This window comes from Hyperolius riggenbachi, chromosome 7, assembly GCF_040937935.1.
Source record: "Hyperolius riggenbachi isolate aHypRig1 chromosome 7, aHypRig1.pri, whole genome shotgun sequence".
Lineage (NCBI taxonomy): Eukaryota > Metazoa > Chordata > Amphibia > Anura > Hyperoliidae > Hyperolius > Hyperolius riggenbachi.
In genome coordinates this window covers 276,729,994-276,745,134 of record NC_090652.1, presented here as the reverse complement: position 1 = coordinate 276,745,134, position 15,141 = coordinate 276,729,994, and the positions used below count along the sequence as shown (strand labels likewise).

Below are 15,141 nucleotides of genomic sequence, written 5' to 3'. Positions count from 1 at the left end.
TTTTTCTGGAGCCAGTTTGCTGGTTTGACTGGCAGGTTTTACAAATACATCAGATCAGTGTTGGTGTTTGAGTCTATTTATAGGGCTATTTGTGCCTGAACAATGAATTTTCCTTTATAGAGGTTTTAAACTGCTATGTCTCAGTTTATTTTTCCTTGTTTTTCTTATTTTCCCACCCAGCTAATTAAATCTGTGCAAACAAACTGCTTGACCATTTAATATGCATATATCAAGTGATCGCATAAGTATTATGCATCTCTACATCAGATACTCATTTTACTGCTCTGTATTCGGGATGGCCCAGCCTTGGAGAACTCATGCAGAAGCACATGATCAGTTTGCTCAGCTGATAGATTTGTAAGGCTCCGATTTGCTGGTCATGATCATGTGCTAAACCAGGAAGTCATCTCAGCAAATCAGAGCCTTACAAATCTATCAGCTGATCAAACTGATCACATGCTTCTCCATGAGTTCTCCAAGGCTGGGCCATCTCTACTCTGTATTAATAGATGAGTCCATAGTAAACAAAGGAATTCATTATCAGTCAGTAAATTTAAAACAAAATGGCATCAATGGAATACATATTTGCTTTCTAAAAGAAATTTTTGCTAAATACATTGCTCTGTTGGAGTCATAAAACATCTATTAGAAGACAGAAAATTTCCACTTAAAGCTACTGTATTTTTCTTTGGATCTAACAGGACATGGATGAAAGAAAACCTTCACTGACAAAACAGTCACAAAGTCAGAAGAATTTGTATAGTTAGACTTGTTTACTAGTCAAACCAGCATTTGTAATAATATGACGTTTTACATTATTTCAAACATATATTTTTAGCATTAAATATAACCACTAAATATAACAAAAACAAACTATACATCCCCTTTTAAAGGTGAATACTGGACAAAGTTTTTGATTTTGAAAGAGTAGGGGAAAGCAAGAATTTTTGTTAGGTTTTTATGGCTGCTTATGCTTGTATCTCCTATTGAGGCAATTTTCCTCATTCCCTATGTCACAAACATGACAGAAAGAGGAAATGGCTCCATATAAGACACACTACTAAAAGTTGCTATAGGAACAGATGTCCCCTTTTTTCAATTTAACATTGACGGTTGAAAACAATTTAAAATTCTTAGTAAGAGGTCATGAAGCATAATCTGGGAGGAGGGGCTCAGTAAGCAATTAGTAAACTTAACAAAGGGTTCTTACTTTTCCATAAGGTGCCAATTCAAAGTACAATCTTCTGACCAATCGACCATACGATCAGTCAGATCAGGTATCGTTCTGTCAATCAGAATTACCAAACGATTATTTTTGTCTGATCAGATTGCTCATTATTTTAGCTTTCATTGGTGGTTTTGAACAATTGTTTCCGATCGATCACAATGATCGGACCGGACAGTCGATCGTTAGGGAAATTAGATGGTTAATGGGCACCTTTACACTTCCACACATTTTCTAGCTTGTAAAACTAATGATTACTAATAAAACTTGTTTTTGAGAACTACATACAGTACACCAAATGATAGATAAATACTACAGTACGTGTAACTGCTTATACATGCATTTTTCAGCTTGTATAAGATTTCCATTCAACAAAACAGTATAAGCTTCAAGGTATTGCTTCTTGAAGGACTAACAAAGGAATAAAAAAAAAAACAGTGACATAATGTAACAAACGTGAGCCTGGATACCATATGCCATCATCAAATGGCATAACATACATCAGTTTTTTCCTTCATACTAAAGTCATTAAGCAATAAAAAAAAATTGAAACATAACATAATAAGTATTGTCGCATAGTAATAATAGCCACTACATTTATTATCATAATAAAATTTATGGTAATAATGTTTGGGGGGTAGGAAAAGGTATGGATAACCCTGGAAGAAGTGGAGATTATCTGATGACATTAGAAATTTCACTGTTTCAAATGACCCCTCCATGTCAACTATTTTATTAAAAAATCAATTTCCCACTGCCATCTGTATAAAGTAAAGTACCCACTCTAACCAGGGGGCACAGTAGTCCAGTCTCATCTATGAACCAATGGTGGGATCTGATCGTTAGGTACTGCGTGATGTAAGTATTCAGGGCTGCCTCACACACAAATGGCTATGTGTTGAGGGAACCAAGAAAGGTGTTTACAGGAAAAACAAAAAAAAATGTAATATTGTGCAAAAGTCCATTTATTTCAAAAGTTGAACTTAAAAGGTGAAACTAATATATGAGATAGACTCATTACATGCAAAAAGAGATACTTTAAGCCTTTATTTGTTATAAGTTTAAAGATTATTACAATACCATTTCTATAGCGCTTTTCTCCCGCAGGATGGCTTTTATCTAATGAAAACCCCAAAATCAAAATCTCAGAACATTAGAATATTGTTAAAATTATCAATAGTCTAGGCTCAAAGTGTCAGACTCTAATCAGCAAATTTAGCCAAAACACCTACAAAGGGCTCCTATTTCATATATTAGTTTCGCCTTTTAAGTTGAATTACTGAAATAAATGGACTTTTCGGAGTTTCACCTGTATATGAATAGTTTTACCATATCACTGTTTTACTATATCACTGATATGATTGGATGCGGGTCCTACCCCTGGATAGACTGGAGCTGTAATTCTCACAAATGGATATGTGACAAGCATATTGTGAGTGCATGGACAATGCAAAAAAAAAAAAAAAAAAAGAGGACATTTTCACTAATAGCAAAATGTCACTTATAGTGCTCTCAGAATTCGAAGTCCAGATAAGCTTTAAATGTGTTGGCTGGCATGTATGCAATCACTTTTATGTGCATGCATACCCCCTAGGAAGGCAGTTCTGTCACAGGGTATGGTAATATGTTAGTATTGTGCAGGTAGGAACAAGTGGTTCCAAGACACTTTTGTTTTTTACTTGAATGCTGGCACAAGCTAATGCAGTAATTATTGAAGGGGTGTGGCTTAAAGTACAGTAGCCCTTGTTAAACTAAGAAGGAACTCCTGTATGCGCTGCTGCATTTTTTTGTGATTTTTTTCAAACATTGACTGCAAACTTAGGCCTGGTTTACAGTAGCATTTTTTTGCGGAACATAACCGGAACATATACTGTACAAATGAAACGGATGTGAAAGGATCCAATGTTAACCTATGGATCCATTCACATGCATCTGTTGCTACGGATACGTTCCGTTCCTCGGACCTAAAAAACACTGCAGGCCCTAATTTTCCGGACCGTTCTGCCCAGCGGAATGGAACCGGACAAAAAATGCTGCATCGGTGGGGCAATGGAAAATGGAACATTTCTTCACACTAGTGAAGAAACGGACCATTCTATGGGGGATGGGGGGGGGATGTGGGGACGCAAACCTGAGAGGCGGGAGGGTGAGGGAGGGTAAAATACATACCTAATGCTCTTTTGAAGCCAGCGGTAGAGGCTTCCGTCTTATTCCGCGTCATGTGACTACATGACGGGTCATGTGACTAGTCACATGACGCACTGTGTAGTCACCGCCGGCTTCAAAAGAGCATTAGGTATGTATTTAACTCATTTAACTGAGTGAAAACGGATCTGATCGATCGTTGATCAGATCCGTCTTCACTTTCCATTTGGCAGTGTGCACTGAGCCATCCGGATCCGATGAAGCAGAGACCGGATCCGCTCACTGGATTAGTTTGGCTCAAAAAATCGCTAATGTGAACCAGGCCTAACCCACACATTCATCCAATAGCTTATCTAACATTTATTAATTGAAGCATCCAGCAGGTGCATACGTGTACCATTAAGCCATGTACATGGCATAAGGCCTCGTTCACATCTAGCAAGCGCAGATGGCCGTGCGATCAGAACGCAACGCACACGATCGCATGCCATCTGCCCCCATGCCTGCTGCACTGCTGATCCCATCCATTGACAGTGATGGGGTCAGCTCTGCGCTTGCGGGCAAAATGCAGGCAGCAGCACGCAAGCGCATCGTACTGCTGTGCAGCACCTTTGATGTGAACGGCAGAAGGGCTGTCTATGCCCCTCTGCCGTTCTTGCATGTTGCCACATCATACGCGCTTCCAAATGCGCACGGAAGTGCGTGGGATGTGATCGAAGCCTCCGCCATGTGCAATGGTTCACTTCATTTTTTGGAGCAAAAACAGTCTTTTTGTCCCAGTGCAGGAAATACAGCTAAATAGCAACATGTCTACCCCATAGCCTTTTCCCTGACTTAGGACAAGTTGTTATGTGGCAGGTGTGCTTCTACATAATATACACTAAACCCTAATGGTAGCACCAAAGATAAAGTGGCAGGAGTGCTGTGTTAGCAGCACATGATTTACACCTACTAACCAATATAAATCTTTAGTAAACAGTGCAGATAATCAGGTCTCTCTCAACATGTACTAATATGGCATTGGAATTGTTTCCAATATGCTTTTGAAATTGTTACCATATTAATTAATTGAGAAATACTAAAGCGAAAAAATAAAACCAAGATCATCATCGGGAAGTGAGAGAAGTCCACAGGAACTGTGAGCACAGGAGAAAACTCATCTTACCTTTAACACCTTGACATAACTGCAAATAGAGATCATAATCCAATCCTTATCATGATTAAAGACGATTAAAAGCCAACAATCTCTGCAGCTTAATAACAGTTTTGTGCCGTGTCTTCAAATGCTGCAGAGTGACGAGGAGGATAGATACAATTGTTCAGAGAAGACAATAAAAAAGCGAGAGAGAGAGAGAGCATTCAGAATGTGTGTGTGGAAGGAAGTGGCTTGCCGGCCAAGGACAGATCTCACCTTAAAGTGTTCCGAAAGTCAGCATTTCTACTTTGCTCAAAAAGATTTCTCACAGCTTTAAAGCTACGGTCCCAGAAAAAAAAATGTGTAGCAGAACATCACTGAAATGGTTAAACAAAGCACTTTGTCCTGCTATGGAAAGGCTATTCAGCTTCAAATCCACATCCAGACTGGAGAGAACAGTATCTTTGTTTACATTCCATTGTTGTTACATTGAGCGTAAACACAGTGTAACAACTGAAAAGGAGCTCTCTGTGAAGCACTCTGTGCTTCAAGCACACACACAGTTCAGAACAGCTAATTAGAAGATTGTAATATATAATAAAAACCAGTTGGAATAAAATGCAATGGCAGCTTTCAGGGCAAGAAAAACTACACTTTGGAAACTTGTAATTTGTAGACAGACAATATTACTTATGCACAAAACCAAATATGATAACTGTATGAGTGATACAAAGTAGGAAAACACATTTTGAGTGAATGTTATGTCAGAGTTTCAGACCACTTTAAGGATGTGCTGGGATTACCCTTATCGGTATACCAGTGCTTGAGCTTTCGTACCCTTAAGCCAGGGACCAGGATTGTGGCAGGTGTAACTCCTGTGACAGTTGTCCCTCCGTCATGTCCCGCTCCTTTGCCGCGCTCCCCTTCCTCAATCAGTCACAAGCTGACTACCTAGCTACTCAGTAAAGAGGCTGGGAGGCTGGGGGTTGCAGTGGTGTACTTGTCCCTGTGTAGCAGGGTTTTTGTTGGAACGTGCTAGGCACCTGTCAGCAGCAAGCGGAGCCTGCACTTTGCAGGTACTCATTAGCTGACAGTGTTGGGAGTTGAGCAGGTAATTAGCATATAGACAGGACCCTGAGTCCATGTAGGTAATGGTTTATTGGTACCTATGGCTCCTTCACTGAGTTGCTATGGAGTGTAGTCAGCCTGTGACTGATTGAGGCAGGGAAGAGCAGCAAAGGAGTGGGACCTGACAAAGGGACAACTGCCACAAGCCTTATCTTAAAGGGACGAAAGCACAAGCTCTGGTATTCCCATAAGGGTAATCTCCGCACATCCCTAAAGAGACTCAGAGATGAAGTAACAAAATAGATTTATACATAATTGGGGCTTCCTCCAGCCCCGTCCACATGGTTCGCTCCCATGCGGCCTCCTCAGCCTTCTGGATCGCTGGTACCGGGTCCCGTAGCTTTGGCCAGTCGCGGCCAGTTTTACACATGCGCAGTGACTCCCTCCGTCTCTCCAGCGCCTGCCTTAAGCATGTGCCTTACGCATGCGTCTGCGCAGTATGGAGGGAGTGCACTGGCGCTGACTGGCCAAATTTACGGGACCCCGTACCGGCGATCAAGAAGGCTGAGGACAGCGGCGTAGGAATGATCCATGCAGATGAGGCTGGAGGAAGCTCCAGGTATGTATAAATCTATTATGTTACTTCATCTCTGAGTCTCTTTAAGGTGAGATCTGTCCATAGCCGGTCAATTCCTTCCACATACATTCTAAGTCTGCTCTCTCTTTTTGATTGTCTTCCCTAGATATAACCGGCTTGTACAGAAAATAAGCTGCACCGACCACAGACTCTGAACACTCCTCCTGAATTGTTGGGAGTTTCACTCTTTAGACCAGATACAATTGTTTAACTCATTAGTTTATTTTCACTTAAAGGGATACTGTAGGGGGGTCAGGGGAAAATGAGTTGAACTTACCCGGGGCTTCTAACGGTCTCCCGCAGACATCCTGTGTTGGCGCAGCCACTCACTGATGCTCCGGCCCCGCCTCCGGTTCACTTCTGGAATTTCAGACTTTAAAGTCTGAAAACTACTGCGCCTGCGTTGCTGTGTCCTCGATCCCGCTGATGTCATCAAGAGCGCACAGCGCAGGCCCAGTATGGTCTGTGTCTGCGCAGTACAGTCCTGGTGACATCAGCGGGAGCGAGGACACGGGCGTGCAGGCGCAGTGGTTTTCTGACTTTAAAGTCAGAAATTCCAGAAGTGAACTGGAGGCGGGGCCGGAGCATTGGTGAGTGGCTGCGCCAACACAGGATGTCTGCGGGGGACCATTAGAAGCCCCGGGTAAGTTCAGCTCATTTTCCCCCGACCCCCCTACAGTATCCCTTTAAGCCTCACTTTAATGTAGCCTCTGATGCAAAACAGCTGTTAGGCTGGAGCAATGGTTGGAGTTAAATCTTCATCTTTCATCATATTTAGAATCAGATTTGGATCCCTGTTATTTACTGTCATGTCAAGTTAATAAATGTAATACAAGTTTTCTCCTGCGCACACGGTGCTTTTGGACTTATGTCTCCCTGGCAGACGAATAATTTGCCTGTACCATACTTCAATAAGCAACATGCTGCAGTTACAGGAGCACACTTGCAGCAAGATTCCCATAACATTCAAAAAGCTTACCTCACTCTGCATATGCTGAGCCTCCTTTGCAGTAACATAGGTTGGAGTCTCAAAGTCCAGCATGGCTTTGCCTCTTTCTTTCTCATATTTTTCTTTGTATTTCACCTGTTTTTGGATAAGTGCACATAATTAGCGGTTTGACATTAAAGGCACATCTAAAAACCTTTTTTTTCTCACTAATGGTCAACTAAATTAAGATTTCCAAAACAAGAGATGCTTAATTTCCCTTGTGATAGCACACTACTTTTACTTAGACACAAAGGACTTGATTCATTAAGCTGTGCTGCTTAATGTGCAGGAGTGCGAGTTATGCATGCCTTACTTAGCAGCGCTCGCTGCCATGTAAGGAGCATGCTTACCCTTAGCTACGCAAACTGCTTCCATAGCAATGCACGTAACTTTAAATGCGGGTGGTCCTGTGAACTATCGCTGCCGCCATACTTCACTAGCGGCCGCTGCTATGACAATTAACATGTTAATTAACATAGTAGCGGCTGCGAGTGCATAACACGCACTCCTGCACATTAAGTTGCGCTGCTTTACCAGGAACAGTGGTGGGAAAAGCTTTGCACAAATGTATGCTAATGAACAAATACTTTTCTGTCCCTTACATAGACCTTTACAAATAACGCAGAGAAAAGTGTTTGTTCCATCGAATACAGCTGTAGGGAATGCCTGCCTAGGTGCAAGGTAGAGTAGTCCTACTGTCAACACTTGCAGTCTAAAAAATGGTCTTGTTTTTCAAAGTGTCTCCTAGGATAGATGTGACCGTGGGGTATAAGAAATTCTACAATCCTCCCTGGATTTAATAAACATCGTTAGCTATTAGGTTGCCAAAAACTGCACACTTCAACACAATAAGATGGTAGTGTGGGCTCTGAAAATATAATTGAATCAGTTGTTTGATTGTTTTCAATTTTAAATAAATCCGTTTCAGCTTGCAATTCCAATCTGTCTTTAGAGAAAGCACAGTTGTGGAGGCTGCTAAATATCTTTTTTGTTTTTAGTAAACCAAAATTCAAGTTCTCACCAACAGAGATGGTCATTGAGATGCTATTACATGGTTAGTGGGAGAAGAAGAGAGGAGGGAGGCTGGCGCTGCTGCAACTTGCTCTTTATTCAGATACTGTAGTTTCCATAGGGCATGTTGTATAAACATACAAAAGTTGCGGGGCAGCCTCAATAGAAGCACAGTCGGTGCAAAACTGCCGTCAGGCTACAAGCACCCACTGCCACTGATCACATCACTCCTCATGGTATGTGAACCGCTTTTAACTTTTGTATGTTTGTACAACATGCGCTATGGAAACTACAGTATCTGAATAAAGAGCAAGTTGCAGCAGGGCCAGCCTTTATCCTTTTTCCTCCTCCCACAACCACCATTCATCTCATATGGCTGGAGCACGCTGTGTAGGCATTATAAAGAGGAATCTGTAAGTGACCTCCCCTGTTAAATCATCTAGCATTCAGAAGCTGTAGTGCCAACTGTTTTTCATTTTTAAGATTCACTTAAAGTGGAATATAACCCAGCATTTCATCTTTGCTCTAGAACATTATTTACAGCATATTAGATGCAACTAGCATTTTTTTTTTTTACTAGACCAGCATTCGAAGGGTTACACACAGAGCTTGAGAGTTCAGTGCAGTGAAATGTGGACGCATCCTAAGTTGTAGATTATGTTATCTTGTGTTTACTTAAATGTATCAAGTGAGGAATGTGACACATTCTCTGACTGGGGAGAAGCAGCTCCACACAGACAGAGAGTCAAAGCATGTCTGCCTTAAATACATAATGAATAAAACCAGTTATTCATACAATGCAAAGTCAGCTCACAATGCAAAAAAATGTACTTTTGGGAACCTATCATTTCTTGCACGTTATAAAGTCTTATAACGCAGCTTACTGCACTGCAATGCTAATCCTATCTGCCGTTCACAGTGCGACGTTAAAGTTGCATTAAAAATGTTGCATTGTGGTAACTCACTGCTTGCAGTGCGTTACCTCTTTACGCAGACACGTAGCGACTTTAACGTCTTATTAAACCGCAACATCCCACTGTGAATGTGACCTTAAAAACAAATTGTGAAGAACAAGCGTCAAGTTAAATCCACCCAGTATTTCTGTCAACAAGCAATTGAGAAAAGGTAACAACTGAGGCTGAATTACTAAAACTGTAATTGTTGTGGCAATTTCTGTTTATGTATGTACAATGGGGATTACTTACTAAATGATAAGTGAAGAGAGAAAAATGTATGTCCATTTACATTCAATCTTATGCAGAAGCATATTGTACATTTAATCAATAGTTCACTTGTTCTCCTAAGTTTTCTCCTAGGAGATAATTTTTCATCTTTTGATTCACATAACATTTTAACACTCTGCAACTGAAAAAGTACCAAAAACTAAGTGAAAAGTACTGTTAAAATTATTCTGTATATTTTCTTGCTTGCTGGTGGCTTAAAGGTCTTTTATTGATAAAGTGTGAAAAGATCACCTAGTCGAAAACTTAGAACTTGTTTTTTTTCTACCTACATAATTAGTTTGGCTAACATGGTACAGAAACATTTTTACTACTGAAACGGTTACCAAATCCTTCTCAAACGTTCAAACGAAACTGGACTAAACATAGGTGTGTATCAATGAGCCCCTTGATGGTTCCATGGTACAAAAAAAAAGAAAGAAAAGAAAGGAAAAAAAAAAACAGCAGCAGCAATAATAGAAAGTTAAAACTTACGATACTTTGTAGTTCTGTTGCCTCCTTTTTATGAACTTGTTCAAGATTATCAGGTATCACTTGGTAGTGACCCTTACTCTTCTCAAATTCCTTCTTGTACTGGTACTAAAGGAGAGTGTCAAAAACTGCCTCAATAATAATCTAAAAAGTCACCTATATGATATCGGATACCAAGATTATTTAATATTATTCAATTTATAGATTAACTATGTATATGTTGCATTAAAATAAATGATACTATTGTTAATAATAGTTAACAATTATGCAAATATTGCCATAATTACTAATTAGATTTTAGATAAAATGGCAAATAATATAGTTATATATAAAAGGTAAGTGATACATCCTGCACAAAAGATTTACCAAATCAATACTAAATTAAGTTGCCTGAATTTTATATAAAACAAGTATATTATAATGTTTTTATAATTTTAGTAGAATTATAATTAATTTATCGGCAACACACGTGTAAACTCATATAACTGAGACTATAATAATTAAGGATAATTTTGATATCCTTTACTTTTTATTCGTATAACATTTCTAGATATACATGAGCACTAAGGCCATGATAAATAGCCGATCATTGTAAAGCAAGAAAAAAGGTTATTTTTATTAGCTGAACTACAGTATGAATAATAATGAGATCATGATTTTTATTTTAAGCTATTAAGTATACTTCATTATTATATTAATATATAAATGATATAAGATGTATTAGTAATTTACTGCAGTGGTTTAAAGATGAAATTGTTAGAAAAAAAGGTTTTATTAGCAGTAATGCTTGCTCTAGTTTATGTTTTCAGTACTTCTTTATTATCAGTGAATATTAATTCTAGGAGTGAACTAGTGGTTAAATAGGAAAGGGTAACTACCAAATGATGCCCAAGTTGAAAGCAGAATAATCAGCAAAGATTGTTATGGGAGGAAAAAGTAAAGATGAAAATGAGCCTTGAATGAATTATTATTGCATGTTAGTTGACATCTTACATCACTTGCTAGCTTGCTTGTGCCAGTTATATGTTGCATGTTCAGGGATTCCGCCATGTCGGTCACAGGCTTGTGAAGCTTTTTAAGATCTGCCTTATATTTAACCTGCAACACAAAGAAAAAAATCAGTTGATAAAATAAAAAAACAAGCAGATTCCATTTTTTTTGTACAATAGTTACTTAAAAAAATTGTAGCTGTTAAATAATTGGATAATGAAATCTATCAATGGGTCTTATGCCATTACAAAACTTAAAGGGAGTCAGAGACAAAGTAAACAAAAACTCTGATACTTACCCGGGGCTTCTTACCGCCCCATAAACACATGTAAATCCCACGCCGTCCTCCCACGGTCTGCCGTTCAACTGCGGTGAGCGCCGTTAACAGGCTCAGTCAATGCCAGTCAGGGTCTACTGCGCATGCGCTGTAGACCTGAACTTATGTCACTGAGCCTGTTGCCGGGGCTCACCGCGGCTGAACGGCAGACTGCGGGAGGACGGCATGGGACTTACATATGTTTATGGGGCGGGAGGAAGCCCCGGGTAAGTATCAGAGCTTTAATTGACTTCGTTTCTGAGTCTCTTTAAGGCACGTACCCACCTTGCGATTTTTCGAATAATTTTTCTGCCAACTGGCGAGCAATGAGTGACCATTTTCACGATCTCGTGATGTGGGTATAGGCATTTCATTACGTGAATGTCATTTAGTAATGCGCAGTGATAACGACCGCCACAGCAGATCTTTAACATCCTTGATGACTGTGCACAGTACCACGATCACTTGACATCCCGTTTGCTCCCATTGTGTGCCATCATATGACATCGCGTGTATCCACCCGCAGGAAGATGGATCAGGGAGCGCTGGGATCCATCTTCCTGGGTCGCGAGGTGTAACGTGAAATCATGCTACAATTTTTTCATAACACTGCACTGCCAGGCCAGTGTTAGCTTGCCCAGCAGTGCATTTTTTTAAATTTATTTATTTATTTTACTTTTATAACTCATTTAGTTAGTTAGAATAGATGTGGAAAAGAGATGTTTCCCGAGTATATGAGCAAGAATCTTATCATCTGCTTTACCCTGACGACAAGTCATATCTTAGCTGATATCAAATCAAAAGTGGATTTGGGTTTTACTTTAACCACTAACTGTACAAAGCTTCTTCTTCAGGCCTAATACAGAACTGAATGTTAGCCCCTTCTATCAGAACAACATTTATCTCCATGCTTCATGAAAATTCACCAGAAATGTAATAACGATATTAGCATGTCTTCCTCTCTAGTCGCCTCTTTCCATTCTGGCATAAAAGACAAATCACCATCTTTAGGCACAACCTGAAAACTCACCTTTTCCGGCAAATCTATTATCTCACCTGGCCACTGACCTCTACACTGCCACCTTGTACATAGAATGTAAGCCCAATTGGGCAGGGCTTTCTTTACCCTTATGTGTTTGTTCTGCTGTGTAATGTATGTTCAAATTTTCCAACTCCATGTCCAATGCATTAGCTGACCTGTTCAACTGTGTATTATCTGTATATTACAGTACAGTCCCAGTTATCCGCATCTCAACCAACCAGCAAAAATCATCAGCATTCTCACAGTGGTGAAGGCCAACATCTTAGGCTGTTTGTGGGCTCCGCTGTGCTTAAAGACTGAGTTTCACTGCTCCCCCAAGGTTAATATACTTCCAATTACTGTATTTTAACATTTAATTCAGAGTTCATGATATAAATATAGAGTGGCGTATACTACTACTGTATTAGCTTGGCCTATTTTTAACATTTGGTCTCAAGCAACCAGAAAGCACACCGGCATCTGGCATCAGCCAATCCCATCCGTGCCGGATTAACAAGACTCTACTGTATTAAACATATAATATATTACTTAACTTCTATAAATGTGTTCATTTATTATTTAACCTATGTGTGATTTTTGTATCTACATGAGCTTATAGAAGTGTACCTCTGCTCATGTTTATGATTAGTGTATTGGTATTTGAAGCTTTTATTTACACCAACATTCTTAATATGTGACTATGAAACAAATCATTTACAAATTGCATATTACCTCACTAGCTAGGGTATTGGCATCCTTAAAGGTCTGATAAATTTTGGCCTCTTTGAGATCATACTGCGGTTTCTTTCCTTTATCTTTTGAAAACTTTTCCTTGTATTTTATCTACGAGAAAAGTGAATCATATTAATGCCAAGCGGGTCTTACATAGAATAATGCAAGGATAACCTATACAGGCGGTGCATAAACATATCATGCAAATAAACGTAAACATATCATTCTGTATTTTTCATTTTAGACATGCTTCAAAAAATGACTAACTTTCATGTTCCAAATTTGTAATAACTACTATACCCCTCATAAAAAATAAATACATAAAAAACATTTTTTTAATTAAAGTTCTGCTTTATATGAGGACTATGACAAGGTCTCAAAAATATTAACCCATTTGTGATCATTTAAACTGCCTTTTTAATACTATTTTTTATCTCAGAAGTTTTTAATAACACAATACACTTAACTGATACAAATATATCATTGTCATGCACAAACAAAACAAAGTTCCACTCAATTTTGAAGTTTGATAAACTATAACATTTACATTCACAAAAACATTTCTTTAAAACCTTCTGCTTGAATAATAGGGAAATTGCTTGTGTTCAATCTGATTTAGTGTACACATTAAATAAAAAAAATAAAAAAATGTATTTGTCAGGGATAACTGTAAATTTACCAAACTATGAAACAATTAATAGATTGAATGTTTTCTGCAATGTAAAGGTTTAGCAAAGGTTTTAAAGAAAAAATAATGTTCTTTAAAAAAAAAGACAGACAAAAATACCGAGGGGTACTTTAAGAAAACATTGGCCTTGTGATACCCAAAGCAACCAAGTAAAATGTTTAGTCTATTTTTGTATTTGAAAAATTGCTGACATTTTTAATTTGTTGCTAGGGGTTTCACAACTTCTTAAATCTGTTTTCCAAAGGGTCCCCTGGATTGTATACAGACAATGAACTGCACAGGAAGTTGGCATTCCGTGCTTGGTTGGCATGCTTATCTTACACCACTAGTGAGGTCATTAGCTTTCTTAAGTGTCCTCATGATGGGGGTGTCATAGGATGCAGCTCCATGTCCCCATAATTTGCCTTTGATATACTCGGCCTATAATCATCAGCAAAAAAATAAGATTAGTAAAGCTGGCTAGGATTATTTAAGTCACAGATGTGTAAGTAGTAACCTGGGGTTAAAGCAACCACAGTCCAACTTGCGTAGTATTGCTGCATGTGGGGTAAAAACATAGGATTAGGTTAAAGATAATACATTTTCAAAAGCTTAAATAACAATTCCATTAGATTTTTGGTTTACTTGTACTTAATGAGGACTTCCATGCATAAACTAAAAATACTCGCATCACTACACTTCCGCCACTTGGCCCCGCCTCCCCTCTCTCCTCCGAGAGAAAACCGCCAAGCTATTTACTGCAGTATGTCGGGGTGGCTTCATGGAACAAGACTCCAGAGGTAAATATAACTTTGTATTACAGCAGCACTGACAGATTTTTAGTTTGCGCATGGAGGTCCTCTTTAAGTGTGCTCGAAATGATGAGGCCCTGGCCCTGATGCAATAAATTTGAGTTAGTGATTTACTCTTTTTTTAAAATACAGGCATGTCACCTCAAGTATGCATTACATAAGCTGTTACTCTGAGCTTAGTTAACAGTAAACTAGCTGCAGTATGTGCATACTTCCAATGTTCTTAAAGGTATACTCCAGGAAGTAGTTTTAAATAAGCTTTGGTTAGGAGGTATTTATTTACTGTAATTTGTAATTATGGTGTGACTTTCCATAATTACATCATGTTTTGAAAGACCACTAGATCAAGTAAAGAAAAGTTTCTATAAATATTCTTTTACTTTCCCAATGTGTAGGCTTTAGCACAGAGATCTTCATTTTTACCCCGTCCTCTCAATTATGTTCTATGAGTTTTGCTCTGTGTTATGGCCAAGTCATTTTCTTTAAAGAAAGTCTGTAACTAAAAAAAGTTCCTGTGGGGGGTACTCACCTCGGGTGGGGGAAGCCTCCGGATCCTATTGAGGCTTCCCCCGTAGTCCTGTGACCCACGATCAGCGGGGATGTAAATATTTACCTTCCTGGCTCCATTGCAGGCGCAGTATCGGCTCTCCGCTCGTCGATAGACGGAAATAGCCAATCTCTG

General features: G+C 39.1%; 1 protein-coding gene across 16 annotated transcripts in view; it reads right to left on the bottom strand.

Moving 5' to 3' along the window:
- The window catches only part of NEB (nebulin), a 321,375-nt gene that overhangs the window by 43,953 nt on the left and 262,281 nt on the right, over positions 1-15,141 (bottom strand). For 13 of the 16 annotated variants that reach the window (XM_068245793.1, XM_068245797.1, XM_068245803.1 and 10 more), the window contains 5 exons: positions 13,990-14,088; positions 12,981-13,091; positions 10,915-11,019; positions 9,925-10,029; positions 7,190-7,294 (listed from right to left, as the gene is read on the bottom strand). In XM_068245793.1, coding sequence (XP_068101894.1) covers positions 7,190-7,294; positions 9,925-10,029; positions 10,915-11,019; positions 12,981-13,091; positions 13,990-14,088 — 525 coding nt within the window. The remainder of the gene's footprint in view (positions 1-7,189; positions 7,295-9,924; positions 10,030-10,914; positions 11,020-12,980; positions 13,092-13,989; positions 14,089-15,141) is intronic. The other 3 variants (XM_068245799.1, XM_068245800.1, XM_068245801.1) reach the window with 2 other exon arrangements.